The 15,589-nt window shown below is 41.8% G+C and overlaps 1 protein-coding gene across 2 annotated transcripts in view; it reads left to right on the top strand.

The window, feature by feature from the left end:
• The window catches only part of cc2d2a (coiled-coil and C2 domain containing 2A), a 175,344-nt gene that overhangs the window by 54,254 nt on the left and 105,501 nt on the right, over positions 1-15,589 (top strand). For both annotated transcript variants that reach the window (XM_067989540.1, XM_067989548.1), the window contains 3 exons: positions 1,913-2,084; positions 2,954-3,090; positions 3,205-3,336. In XM_067989540.1, coding sequence (XP_067845641.1) covers positions 1,913-2,084; positions 2,954-3,090; positions 3,205-3,336 — 441 coding nt within the window. The remainder of the gene's footprint in view (positions 1-1,912; positions 2,085-2,953; positions 3,091-3,204; positions 3,337-15,589) is intronic.

Raw genomic sequence — 15,589 nt, 5'->3', positions numbered from 1 at the left:
GTATATTCTTTCTTAGGTAAGGAGACAAAAACTGCACACAATACTCCAGGTGTGGTCTCACCGAGGCCCTGTATAACTGCAGTAAGATATCCTTGCTCCTGCACTCAAATCCTCTTGCAATGAAGGCCAACATACCATTTGCCTTCCTAACTGCTTGCTGCACCTGCTTGTTTGCTTTCAGTGACTGGTGTACAAGGATGCCCAGGTCCTTTTGTACATCAACATTTCCCAATCTATCACCATTTAAATAATACTCTGCCTTTCTGTTTTTCCTTCCGAAGTGGATAACTTCACATTTATCCACATTATACTGCATCTACCATGTATTTGCTCACTCACTCAACTTGTCTAAATCGCCTTGAAGCCTCTTTACATCCTCCTCACAACTCACGATCCCACCTAGTTTTGTGTCATCAGCAAACTCGGAAATACTACATTTGGTTCCCTCATCCAAATCATTGATACATATTGTGAGTAGCTGGGGCCCAAGCACTGATCCTGCGGTACCCTACTAGTCACTGCCTGCCACCCGAAAAAGACCCATTTATTCCTACTCTCTGTTTCCTGTCTGTTAACCAATTTACAAACAGGAAGTATAAAGAAATTGAACATTTTTTAAAAATTATTTGTAATTCTATTGAATGCTTGAGAACATTTTATTTATCCCATGTTATATAAAAGAGAAACTAAATGCTGAAAGTGTACAGTCTCAGCACTTAGAAGATTACCGAAGAGCTGGAAACTTTTATTAATCAGTTTCATAAATTACTCAGGAGGGCGAGAGATACTTTTTTAATATAAAGCTTTTGGGGTTTCTCTTGCTTCATTGTTACCTTCTCCCCTACCCTCACTTGCTATTTTCTTCCTTTATCTCTTCACACTGAAGGTGGTGGCTCATCATGGAGTACAGTTTCATTGACAATCCTTTGGTACCATGCCCAAATGGACATAATTCATGTGAGCTTAGAACTTAGGCAGCAATTATTGGCAGGTTGTGGGAAATAATGAACTGAAGCGTAATACCCACACATGTGCATTTCCAGTAAGAGTCACTGGGTGGCAATAAGATGCTGAAGTTCTGGCTGACATTTTCTTTCTGACACCTTGAGACTCTTTGGGAATGACTTGCTCAGCACTGCATTATGCAGTGCGTTAACTTATGATTAATTATGGGTGTTAGGACATTGGTTTGCACCCCCCCCCCCGCCCCCCACCGGCTGCATTTCCCACAACATGATCTCAGTTAATTGAAAGCCAGCAATATTACAATGAATGAATGCATATCCAAGGAAAAGGCACTTCAGGGTGTTCTCCAGTTGGCTGGTTCCAGACTGGAGTTGGCAGAGGAATATGATTATGTCACCTGTCAACAGTCTTCAGTTGCAAGTGTGACACATGAGGACCTAAAGAGAGAGAGAGAGGACATTTTTTCAAAAAAGATGGAGATAGAAATTATTTTTTACAAATAAAATTTTACACTGTTCAATTCAAGGCTATATGTGATATAATTGAGTTTTTTGGTCTGGGTAAAAGTGTACTCAGAGCGGCATTTCAGTGTATTTTCTTTGAAAGGATGCAGCTGCTACCACACAGCTCTCTCTACATTTATCACTACAGGATAGGTCCTAACATTTTAAAGGAAAGGTCCTGTTCTCTTTAATTGAGAACTGTTTAATACATTATTATGCAATTTTGAGTATAAATTAAGAGTATGCTGATGTATTTTTTGGTAAGAGAAATGCAACAAATACTTAACCAAACATTGAATTCTAAGCAGTGAAAAATAACTTACTAACTGGAAAACAAAACGGAAGTATATTTGAACTTCAGTATTATGGATTGTGTACGTGTAATTTTCTGTAAACATTCTTGGAATAGAAAATAAAGCGACATTGTTCTTTGGTTACTGTAGGAAGAGGATCGACCACTTGTAAAAGATAATAAGGATGATGAGGATGACTACCTCTTCATAATTGATCAGACAGCTCGTGATTTTCTTGTAGTAAAGGCTCCCGATTACGAAGGCTACCATAGTCAACGACAGAAAGATAAAAAAGTCCTTTTTACCCCAAGCATTCTGACAGGTAACCTATTTTGAAGTATACTTTCTCACATGCGTTGGTAGGCACTCTGTAGAAAGAAGCGTTTGTTTAAATTCCAGGGATTATTTTATGAGTAAAAAACACTTGAGGTTGAAATGGCACTTTACGATATTAGAAAGGTGTTAAAGGTTGTCTGAAATTCCTCTGTCCACTATTTTAATGAAGTTGTTAACCCATTTAAAATACAGATTAATTCATGGCTTTGATAAAATGTCAGACAGAGGAATCACACATGTATATTTTAACAAATTCATCACTAATATCGCAGTGTGGTCCAGCCAGTACCTGAGCTGTAGACTGCACAAATAGAGTCAGCTTGGAGTTTAGATGTTTACATAGACATTTTCCATTATAAATGTACTCATAGCAATTTTTAATAGAAAATTTTGACATAAAATCGTGATAACAGGAAGCCAAATGGTGCAGACAGGAAGTGTGTTCAGAAGTAAAATTTTTAATATAGTATCTGTATTACTGGTAGTGTTTATAATGCAAGATTATTCAAAGTAAAATGATTTTGAGAAGAGCCTTTTTTCAGGATGATGCTCTCTGTTATATTCAAACTATCACATCAAATATCAAAATCATTTTCAGTTTTGTTGTTATTGTCTGAGCACTGACTAAAACCTATAATGCTTATGACCTGGATGCTTAATTGGGTAATGTTTGAGTACGTGTTGGGATTGTGTGATTTTAGTATGGAATGAATCCACATAAATCTCGTGGGACTGTGCAGGTTTTGTCTTCCCTATTGTTCAACAAAGCTGGGATCTTTGGCTCTTGGTACCTTCCCATGAGCAGGTTACTCATGAGCAGGTTATCTTTACCAAAGTTGTAATCTTGATATTCAGTGTCCACATCTGAGAAGGTTCCTGAAAACATGCAGCCACGGTTTCTCGAAGATGAAGGCATATATGTTGGAGAAAGACCAAATGTTTCCAAATCTAACCAGAACATCTTGGAGAATCGTCTACTTAAAAATGAAGGGGTAGGTCAAACAAACCTAAGGGGTATGGTTCCCCCTTTTAAAAAATATTAGTTACATTTTTAAAAAACCTTTGCTTATCAGCTTCAACAGAAATGCTCTCTTTCACCATCATAGGGCAAGAAATGGTTTGGAAGTGATGGCAGAATTATAGCCTTACCTGACCCTATTAAGCAGACCCAAACCAGACCTCCTGTGTTCTCACTCCATGAAGAAGTGCATCCTGCAATAGAAACTCTATATAAAAAGGTAAGTAAACCCATCATAATACCACGATGAATGAATGTGGGGGGTTTTTTCCAGCCTAATAATTGGTTATTGGTTTATTTGTTCTCTGAATAATTTTAAAGCTTATTACATAGTTTCTGTGGTTGCAAGTTTACCCATTCTGATAACCAAATTTTTATTCAAATGTCACTAAAGCAATGTATTGACAAGAAAATAAATAGCATACTTACAGCTGCAGGTAAATCCAATTGTAAGTAGACCTGATGTAGGATTGCTAATGTAAGGGAAGACATACAAGTTACAGTTTGTTTCTTCACTTCATGGGTGTTCAGATGGCGAGGCTGACTCTAAATCTGCACCTCCAGTCTTGATTTTCCTCCCCGTGACTAAGATTTCATTGTGTACCAACATTTTATACGGTATCTAATAGGACTCCAGTGCAGCTCATCAATAATGTTTCAGTAGCAAGTTACTATATAGTTAATATCCCAAACAGGCCATAAATCTATATCTATAACAATTTATTCTATACTATTGCATGTACTGAACATTTTTATGTACTTCAAGTCTCCTTCACATAATTTCTGAGCCAAAAGTAGTTCTCTCAAAATAACTTGATAATCTACTGAAGCAAATCTACAGGAATGAGTTTGAGCAATGGTTCCATTTAGGAAAAGCATTAAGAGCCGTGTCTTGAGTTTCTTGATGCAAGTTCCCAATGGAAATAATTAGATCTGGACTGTGATAGCACCAGGAAGAAACAAATCAGCAAAGAAAATAATTGTCTTAAATGACTGCTGAGGATTTGAATTCCTAAACTGTATCAGCAATTAAATATGTACGGTAAACCAGCACATCTACACAATCAAAACTAGATTTGGAAAACTTGTAACTTTTAACACTTACTGAATTGAAATAAATATTTTAAATCAATAATGTATAATCGTCATGCTTACAATGTGACTTTGACCTAACGCTCACTCTAAAATGATACAGCACAGAAGGACGCCATTCAGCCCATCGGGCCTGTGCCGGTTCTCTGAAAGAACTACCAATTAATCCCACTCTGCTGCTCTTTCCCCATAGCCCTGCAATTTTTTTAGTTTTAAGTAGAGATCCAATTCCCTTTTGAAAGTTACTATTGAATCTGCTTCCACCATCCTTTCAGGCAGTGCATTCCAGATCATCATAACTCGCTGAGTAAAAAAAAATTCTCCACATCTCCCCCCGGCTTTTTTGCCGGTTATTTTAAAACCATGTCCTCTGGCTACTGACCCTCCTACCAATGGAAACAGTACCTCCCTATCAACTCTATCAAAACCCCTCATAATTTTGAACATCTCCATTAAATCTCCCCTTAACTTTCTCTGCTCTAAGGAGAACAATCCCAGCTTCTCTAGTCTTTCCAGATAACTGAAAGCCCATCCCTGGTACCATTTTAGTAAATCTCCTCTGCACCCTATCCGAGGCCTTGACGTCCTTTCTAATGTGTTTTTTTTTGTTCATTCATGGGATGTGGGCGTCGCTGGCAAGACCAGCATTTATTGCCCATCCCTAATTGCCTTTGAGAAGATGATGGTGAGCCGCCTTACTGAACCGCTGCAGTCCGTGTAGTGAAGGTTCTCCCACAGTGCTGTTAGGTAGGGGGTTCCAGGATTTTGACCCAGCGACGATGAAGGAACGGCGATATATTTCCAAATCAGGATGGTGTGTGACTTGGAGGGGAATGTGCAGGTGGTGTTCCCATGTGCCTGCTGCCCTTGTCCTTCTAGGTGGTAGAGGTCGCGGATTTGGGAGGTACTGTCGAAGAAGCCTTGGCGAGTTGCTGTAGTACCTCTTATAGAGGGTACACACTGCAGCAACGGTGCACCAGTGATGGAGGGAGTGAATGTTTAGGGTGGTGGATGGGGTGCCAATCAAGCAGGCTGCTTTGTCCTGGATGGTGTCGAGCTTCTTGAGTGTTGTTGGAGCTGCACTCATCCAGGCAAGTGTGCCCAGAATTGGATATAATAATCTAGCTAAGGTCCAACCAGTGTTTTATAAAGTTTTAGCATAATTTCCTTGCTTTTGTACTCTATGCCTCTATTAATAAAACCAAGGATCGCGTATGCATTTTTAACAGCCTTCTCAACTTGTCCTGCCACCTTCAAAGATTTGCATATGTCCACCCCCAGGTCCCTCTGTTCCTGCACCCCCTTTAAAATTGTACCATTTAGTTTTTATTGCCTCTCGTCCTTTTTTCTTCAAAAGTGCATCACTTCACACTTCCCTGCATTAAATTGCATCTGCCATGTGTCTGCCCATTTCACCAGTCTGTGTCCTCCTGAAGTCTGTTACTATCCTTCTCACCGTTTACTACATTTCCAAGCTTTGTGTCATCTGCAAACTTTGAAATTATGCCCCGTTTATCCAAGCCCAAGTCATTAATATATATCAAAATGAGCAGTGGTCCTAATAGCAACCCCTGGGAGACTCAACAGTATACTTCCCTCCAGTCTGAAAAGGAACCGTTCACCACTACTCTCTGCTTTCTGTCTCATAGCCAATTTCATATCCACGCTTCTACTGCCCCTTTAATCCCATTTAATTCAATTTTGCTGACAAAGCCTATTAGGTGGCACTTTATCAAATGCCTTTTGAAGGTCCATATACACAACACAACTGTAATACCTTCGTCAACCCTCTTTGTTATTTAATCAAAGCCTCACTCAAGTCAGTCAGGCACAATTTGTCTTTAACCAATCCATGTTGGCTGTTATTTATTAACCCATGTTCTTCCATGTGACAATTAATTTTGTCCAGGATTATTGTCTCTAGAAGTTTCCCCACCACCGATGTTGGGCTGACTGGCCGTAGTTACCTGGTTTATCCATCTCCCCTTCTTTGAACAAGGGTGTAACATTTGGAACCCTCCAGTCCTCTGGCACCACTCCCATATCCAAGGTGGATTGAAAGATTGTGACCAAAGCCTCTGCTATTTCCACCCTTACTTCCCTTAGCAACCTGGGGTGCATCCCATCTGGACTGGGTGACTTTTCTACTTTGAGCATTGCCAACTGTTTAAGTACCTTCTTTATCTATTTTTATGCTATCCAATTTCTCTACTACCTCCTCCTTTACTATAACATTGGCAGTATCCTCTTCTTTCAGATGAGATGTTAAACCGAGGCCCCATCTGCCCTCTCAGATCCCATGACACTATTTTGAAGAAAAGCAGGGAGGTTATCCCCGGTGTCCTGGCCAATATTTATTTCTCAACCAACATAAACAAAACAGATTATCTGGTCATTATCACATTGGTGTTTGTGGGACCTTGCTGTGCGCAAATGGCTGCCGTGTTTCCTACTTTCCAACAGTACTTCATTGGCTGTAAAGCACTTTGGGACGTCCTGAGGTCGTGAAAGGCGCTATATAAATGCAAGTTCTTTCTGTCTGTCTGTCTATCTGTCTTGCAGACAGATGCAAAGTACTCGTTTAGTACCTCAACCACACCCTCTGCCTCTACAAGATGATTTTCTTTTAGGTCCTTAATCGACCCCACCTTTCCTTTGACACTTTACATGTTTATAAAAGACTAGAGTTCACGTTTATGTTACCCGCTAATCTTTTCTCATACATTCTCTTTGCCCCTCTTATTTCCATTTTCAGTTCTCTTCTGCACTCTTTTGCATTCAGCTTGATTCTCTACCATTTTATTAACCTGACATTTATCAAAAGCCTCCTTTTTCTGTTTCATTTTAATCTCAATTTCCTTAGTCATCCAGGGAGCTCTAGCTTTTGATGCTCTTCCTTTCCCCCTCACAGGAATGTGTCTAGTCTGTACCCGAACTATCTCCTTGAAGGCCTCCCATTGCTAAATATACTGCCTCCAAGTCAGCTGGCTTCCAAGGGTTAATTTAATGATTTTCCACTCCTGGTACAGAATTTCAACCATCGGGAGTGCATGTCGGGAATTTGGGTGTGTAGGTCAGCTGTCACTGGAGAACTTTCTGTCCATTAATTTTAATGGATGTAAACTCCTGTGGGTCCAGCTGACCTCTGCAACCGAATTCCTGATCTACATACCCAGCGGGCAAAGCTCCATACCAGGAATGCAAGTTCATAAAATCTACCCTTTTAATCTTAAGAATTAATGATTCAAATTAAATGTATTGGCCAATTTATGTTAAATCACTCTTTGCATAGAGGTTTAAAATTCTCAACATGTACCTTAAATTGTAGAAGTGAATGTTACTTATGCTGTGATTGGAGTGTTGTGTAGCTATAACGTGCAAGCCTTCCTTACTCCTGACATTATCACTTAAGTTTATTGAAGGAAGCATTGCTCATTTTATTTCATTTTGCCTGAGATCAATGTCACAGGAGATCAACTATTGTTTAATTATTTTAATGATTCATTTTTGCAATAAAATTTGACCCTTAGAACTGCAAACAGGTTCAAGGAAACTCTAATCCTTTTGGGAAACTGAAATAAACATTAATATTACATTATTAAAGCTACTCATATAAGAGAAATGGTTTTTACTGTAATGTTGACCATAAGCCACCAAAAAAAACCTAAAATACAATTCTACATTTAAAAAATCTTTAAATGTAACTGTTTGTGCTCAGCCATTGGCCCTTTTTCCTCCTATTCGCATTCTGTCCTTTAAATTTTAACTTAAGTTTTGCTCTTCACTGACTTCTATTCTATATATTTTTTTACTATTTAAGTTTAAATGGCCTTTTGTGTATCTCCCCCTCCCTTCACCCCACTATTGGCAGCTGTGCCTTTAGCTGCCTCGGCCCCATGCTCTGGAATTCCCTCCTTACCACTCAATCTTTCCACCTCCCTCTCCTTCTTTAAGACCTTCCTTAAAACCAAGCTTTTGGTCACTCCTGCTAATATCTCCTCCTTTGGCTCGGCGTGCATTTTTTCATTAAGCCTCTATGACATGCTATTTGACATTTTTTCTATGCTCATGGTGCTATGTAATTGTAAGTTGTTTAAAATGCTATCTCTTTATCTATTTCTAGCTTATCGATCTCTTTATCTTACCTATCTCTATCTTATCTATTTGACCCTGTGTTTTGTTTAGAAAGAAAATAACTTGCATTTATATGGTGCAATTCACGCCCTGAGGACATTTCATACAGGGAGAGGGGGTTTAGGGAGGGAATTTCAGAGCTTGGTACTGAGGTGGCTGAAGGAACAGCCTCTACTGGTGCAATGAAGGGAGGGGAGCTGCACAAGAGGTCATTTAAACTTAAATAGTAAAACAAAAGAAAGGAAAAAAAAGTCAGTAAAGAGCAAAATTTAAATTAAAATAAAAAGGACACAGAGCTTCACAGTCAATTAATCAATTTGTTTATGTAAGCAAGTGTGGCAGCCAGTTAGTGCACAGCAAAGTCCCACAAACAGCAAATGAGATGAGTGGCCAGTTAATTTGTTTTTGCTGGTGTTGGTTGAGGGAGGAATGTTGGTAAGGAAGAACTCACTACTCTTCTTCGAACATTCCATAGGATCTTTTATATCCTTCTGAAAAGGCAGATGGAGCCTTGGTATGGTGTCTCACCAAGAAAAAAAAGCACCTCTGACAGTGCAGCACACCCTGAGCACAACTGTCAAGTCTCAGCCTAGATTATGTGTTCAAGGCCTGGCATGGAGCTTGAACCTGTGACTGGCAAGAGTGTTGATACTGAGCCAAGTTGACACTTGAAACTGAATGAAGCTCCTCCTGTTGCCCAGAGAGGTAGTTCAGGTCCCCTTTTATAAGGAGAGATGAAATGGGAGCATAGTATTGATTGATAGATATTTGCCGTACTGTGATTTATAATGCTAGTAAACCACTTGCTGCTAAGATTACTTCTTACATCAAGCAGCCTTTTGATATTTGCTCTCACAGTGTGCATTCACCTTTTGGCCTTCCTGGATTGACTAGTTATTCCATGTCTTTCTATGGCAAATCGCAATGCTGATCTCTACCTGGGATCCCGTGATTCACAAGATTGAATCACAGAGATATAATCGACATCAGGTATTGCAAACTTATTGGAGGTGGGAGCAAATTTTGTTGAAACAAGCTTTCATTTAATGGAAACAAAAACATAAAAAGCTGTAAATACTCAAGCAGTTCAGGACTGAAGAAGGGTCTTGACTAACTTCTGTTTCTCCAGAGGCTGCCTGACCTGTTGAATATTTGCAGCTTTTTCTCTTTTTGTTTTCAGATTTCCAGTATCTGCAGTTTTTTTGCTTTCATTTAATGGCTAGTTTTCCAGTCAAAGAAAACCCTTGATTTGAAATATTGACCAAATGAATCACCAGTTAGAAGATGCATGTGTGTCAGTTTACAACAACAACTTGTATTCATGTAACGCGTTTAACATAGAAAAATGTCCCAAGGTAATGTCACAGAGGCGTAAATAGATGCCGAGCCGAGGAAAGGAAGTATTAGAAAGGGTGATCACAAGCTTGATCAAAGAGAGGGATTTTAGAGGAGGAGAGGTATGTGGAGAGGCAGAGTGATTTAGGGAAGGAATTCCAGTGCCTGGGAATTAGGCGGCTGAAGGCACGGCCACAAATGGTAGGGTGAAGGGAGGATGCACAAAAGGTTGGTGTCAAAGGAATAGAGAATTTGAGGGGTTGGGGGGGTGGTGTTCATGCTGGAGGAGGTTCCAGAGATAGGGAGGGAAGAGGCCATAGATAGATTTAAACACATGGATAAGAATTTAAAATTTGTTCCACTGGGGACCAATGCTCGTGTGATGAGTATGTGGGATGGGATACAGGCAGCAGTTTTGGAAGAGCTGAAGTTTGTGGAGGCTGGCCAAAGGGGAGTTGAAGTAACCAAGTCTGGAGGTGATAAAGGCATGTATGAGGATTTCAGTGACTGGTGGGCTGGGGTGATGGTGGAGGCAAGCAGTTTCTAATGGACAGGATTTGGGTTGGAAGCTCGGCTCGTGGACAAATGGGATGCTGAGGCTGTGAACAGACTCATTCAGCCTTAGATGGTGGGTAAGGAGAAGGATAGAGTCGGAAGCAAGGGTACAGAATTTGTGGCAGGGGCCAAAGACAATGGACCTGAATGTGCAGAAAACTTGCGCTACAGTAAAGGCACATCTACGGCATACCTCATTATTATGGTGCAGAAATTCCAGCAAATTATGGCATGTGTGATTGATGCCATTACATACGTCACCCCATAATTTGCTGGGAATTTTGCACTGCACCACAGAGACCCTCACCGAAAAGGTTGAACAGCTCGTTATTAACCCTCCTCCTATTAAAATCAATGATAAGATCAAGTTTGCTGAATTAACGCCACTGTGATCTCCACAGCTACTTAGACCTTTACAGAATGGTGCTGGAGAGCTCAGTATGCTTGATATAATCACAAGAATAGGAAAAATTATGAATATTTTGGTTTTGAAATGCGGAGTATTGACGATGTAAATAAACCTATATTTGAATTAACTGGCTCAAATGATAGATGCATACTTTGCGATTAATTGAATCGCATTAAAGAAGCTGCTTTAAAAATCAGTTAGGTGGAGCAGAAAGTCTGACAAAAAAAATTGCCCTGTGTCAGCCGCTGTTTATAGTATCTGATGGCTCGTGTTCGAAACGACTTATTCAGGATTCCATTTGTATAAGCTATCACGGGTAGCTCGTTTGTACACATCCAATTACTATTGGTAGCCCAGTAAAATGCTCAATGCCTTCTATTTAAATTCATAACCGTTTCATCATGTTGCATTTTATTTACATCATTCCATCCCAATTTTACAGATATATCAGCCTTAACAACACATTCCATTCTGGAAACCTCTCCATAGCAGTAAGGATGATGTGGAGATGCCGGTGATGGACTGGGGTTGACAATTGTAAACAATTTTACAACACCAAGTTATAGTCCAGCAATTTTATTTTAAATTCACAAGCTTTCGGAGACTTCCTCCTTCCTCAGGCAAATGGTGTTGTAAAATTGTTTACAATTAGCAGTAAGGAAGTGGCTGATTAGGTGAATCTGATTTAAACCAATAACAAAGAGCAGCGAGTCTGTGCTTGTCTGTGCTTGTCTGTGTGTGACTGCAGCAGGCCAGCTCCATTTAGTTTCTGCAATTGATCAACACAGCATGCAGCCCAGGTCAATTTCAAGCTGAGGTCCCACCCACACACCGCTCTGAATGGACAAAACATTTAATGAACATTCCCATTGAAACATTGCCAGAGACCATGTGCAATTTTTCATTGGCTAGTTTGATTATCAATCCTGTGTGTACAGATGTGTCCTGCCCCTTAGGGAAGTATGCTGTTAACACATTATTATTCAGTTATTTACTCTTTTTTTATAATATATTCATTCAGTTGGATTGGTTTATATTGCTACATTTCACTTGTTTTAAATGAAAGCAACAGAGACCTGTATACACAGATGAAACATCTAAACGATGTAAAATAATTTTGTAGTGAATTCCAGGCCATTGAATTTAAAGAGTAATGTGATGCCTATTTTATCAGGTAATTTGCTGTTTTATTAAATCCTAAGTAAATACAGTTAATATGTGTTAGTTCAACTGTTATACAAAGTGTTTCCATTTACTATAGTATTTTTCGAGGTCAACAGTTTTAGGAGAGAACGCCTTTGCTCTTTCTCACTGCTGCAGAGATATCCATTGGTCGTGCCATTTCTGAGTCAATGGGCTCTATTTTAGAACCCGCAATCGGGTGCGTTCCTGGCGGGGGGGCTCCGAAAATCGGGGAAATCCCGGAGCGGTTCGGGAGCCCAGCTCCAACCCGCCCACTTCCGGGTTCCCCACAGACGCGCCGACATGCGCGCGCAGCCCCCGCATGTGGGACTCCCGCAGGCAATTAAAGCCAGCGGGGTGCCACTTGAGACTATTTACCTTGGTATTTCAGGTCATTAACAGACCTGATTATGGGAATATGTCAGGAGGGGTGGGATTTTAGAAACAACTGGGACTGTTTCCCGTACTGGGGGAAACATTCCCAGTTGAAATGGATGTGTTGCAGCTATCGGCCTTTGGCAGCTGCAAAGGTCCATTTGACAGGTGGCGGGGGGGGCGGGGGAGACCCTCACTCATTGCAGGAGGCCACTCTGTCACTTTGGACAAAGTTTGGCCTCCACCACCCTCCTCCTGACAATCAAATTCACCAACTTGCACACTTACCCTGGGGTCCAGAGACATGTACCTACCTTGCGGACCCCCTCAGATGTACATCTTCCGGATGGGGGCCGCCGTAGCTGCAGTCGTGACCTCCTCGGATGGCAAACAGCATCACCAGCCTCGCCGTCTGCCTCTGACACGTGGAGCTCCACAACACAGTGCTGTGACACATCCACCTGCACAGCAGGAGGGAGGGCTACCGCAGAGAGAGATGCGTCGCAGAGGGCACTACCCTCGCCACAGGGTCCACAGACCGAGGTTCAGCTTCCTGGACCTCTCTGAGCAGCAGTGCACACGGAGGCTCAGAGTCACTCGACATGTAGTCATTGACATCTGCAGCCTCCTTCATGCCGAGCTGCTCCCGGCTGGCCCGAGCACCATCTTCTTACCTGTCGCTGTCAAAGTCACCACTGCCCTCAACAACTTCTCTTCCGCTTCCTTCCAGGGTACCACCGGGGACATCGCTGACGTCTCTCAGTCGTCTGCACAAAAGAGCCCTGCAAATACACCTACACCACTCTGCAGTGACACAATGGGTGTCATCAGGTGTGGGTCTTCATAGTGATCCTCAGGAAAGGGCATTATTGCACAAACCAGACAAGATTCGCAAAGATGTGGCAGTAGTGGTGCCAATATAATGTGATGTGAGTTGCTCAGAAATGAAATATAAGTAAAAACCATGACAAACCCTCAAACACCCTTGTGCATCCCCTTCATGCTCACAACACGTTTGCCTTACGCTTCCTACTGCACATATGTGATGCATGCCCTGTGGCTGCAGCACATGTAGTGGCAGGTTGAGTGAGGCTGACTGTGAAAGAGATGCATGAGAGGGTGAGTATGAGATAGAGCCATGAGATTGTATGAGGATTGGGTTGCGTGGTAGTGGCGGGATGAGTACTGGCGAGGTGAGTAAGTGCAGGTAAGATGAGGATGAGGTTTGAGTGGGTGTGAGGGGTGATGTGACAGAGTAGTGTTGGCAGTGCAGAAGGAGATGTGGGGTGGGGGCGGTGATGTGGCAGACGGAGTGTAGGGGAATGAGTAAGTGTACTCACTTTGGCTGACCTACTTAGGTTATTGCAGCGCCTCCTGCACTGTATGCAGGTGGGCGATATGTTGGTGGTGCAGGTGACCTCCTCTGCCACCTCGAGCAAGGCCTTCCTGGTGGCAGAGGCAGGCCGCTTCCTCCCGCCCGCCAGGGAGAAGATCTCTGTCCTCCTCCTCCTCCTCCTCACCCCATCTAATGATACCTGGAGTGAGGCATCATTAAACTGGGAGCAGCCTTCCCCTGGGCTGCTCCATGCTGTATTTTTTGCTATTTCTTGCAGCATCAGTCAGTGGAGGACTGCCCCTTTAAATAGAGCTCCTCCAGCTGACAGAGCTTACTGCGCATGCGCAGCCCGCCTGACGCGTAGATCAGCAGTGGGGAACCCGGAAGACCAGGTAAGTGGATCCAATTAGGCTGCGATCGCGCGCGGGGCAGACTGATTTCGCCGAGCACGTTACCCACGCGCCCAATAGCTCCCCCGCCGCGAACCCGCAGCCCTGGCAATATCGAGCCCAATGATACACTTGCTGTGGCATATTCTAATTATTTTTCCAGCAAATTGTGACGTGAATTCACAATTGGAGGATCGGGGAGCACAACAGTCTAACTTGCAGTGTTTGTCGCCAGTATTGCCATTGCACCGAATTCTGTGCCAGCAGTTTTGGTCTTCCCAGCATTTGGATGGTCAAAGTTACAGCTCATCCAAGACTGGATGTTGGACCACACAGAAGCAGTGGGGTGGTCAAGAGATGTGGTGAAGGTAGAACTGGGTGTTGTTAGCATACTTGGCAGCTAACCCCATGTCTGCGGATGATGTCGCAGATGATGGAACAGCATGTAAGTTGCGAAGAGGATGGGGCCACGGAAAAATCCTTGGGGAACTCCAGAGTTGACGGTGCGGAGGTGGGAAGAGAAGCCACTGATAGCGATGATCTGTTTACAATTAGTTAGACAATGCACCACGGTCACAGGGAATGTTATTTATGACTTTGGTTAAGGCTATTTTGGAGGTGTTGAAGGGGTAGTAACCTGATTGGAGGTATTCAAAAGCTCCACTGATGATCCGTAAACATGAATTCCTCCTTTCCACACACCCCATACCAATTGTGCCATAAGGTGGTCATTTATTACTCAGTGAGTAACAGTACATACCCAACACTAGATGGACAGGAAATCCTGAGATAACTCCAACCATAATGGAATTATACAATAACCCCCCAATGGCTGAATTCCAAGACAACTAAATTGAATCAAATTTGTAAGTAATGGTGAGAAGTAAAACACTTTTCTAATTTTGATGTTCACTGTCAACACCAAGGACTCCCAGGTTAGGTAAAGCACAGCCTAGATGTAAAATACTGTGCCCCAGCAGATTTGGTCTAATTTGGGGAAAAGATTAGGCAGGGTACTCATTCATGCAATTTAGTCATTAGTTATTCTGATTACAGTTGTCTGTGGCTACCTTTGTTATATCACATTTTTTTAAAAATCTGAGACATTCAAATGATTGTATAAATCACAAGAGCAAACCTTGAGCAATTTGGCAATGTTCTGAATCCCCGAGCTTAGATTATAGCCTGGAAGTGATTCTCTGATAATTGTTTTGTAGCAGAAACTGCTGTGGGTTGAATAACTGGCAATTATAGACAGTGTGATCTAATAGCATTACCTACAATAACTGTGCATGTTTATGAGAATGACACAGTAATGATACCCTAAGGTATGGAGTAATCCTATTTTTTTTAAGAAAATTGCAATATGAAATGATTATTATTGTGCCTTCTCTCCAATAAAATATTTAAACATAGTTTTACGTAGAGCCATGAAAACCATAATACTGTTAACTCCTTCATTTTAGATGCAATGAATCTTCATGTTTAATCAGTCTGCTCTAGTACAGTGTACTTGATACTCCGATGTGATGGATCAGTTGAAGAATGTGAGCTTGCATCTAAAGTTTTCCTTCTCCCTGGCCCCTTCAACCTACATGCTGAGTGATGTCAGATTTATTTTCAGGAAGCCCCAAGTGGAGGCCAGCTGCTTCTACTTCTGGAGGGA

The sequence above is a fragment of the Heptranchias perlo genome, chromosome 1 (assembly GCF_035084215.1).
Source record: "Heptranchias perlo isolate sHepPer1 chromosome 1, sHepPer1.hap1, whole genome shotgun sequence".
In the NCBI taxonomy this organism is placed as follows: domain Eukaryota; kingdom Metazoa; phylum Chordata; class Chondrichthyes; order Hexanchiformes; family Hexanchidae; genus Heptranchias; species Heptranchias perlo.
The sequence above is the reverse complement of the archived record's forward strand: the minus strand, read 5'-3'. Positions and strand labels throughout refer to the sequence as shown.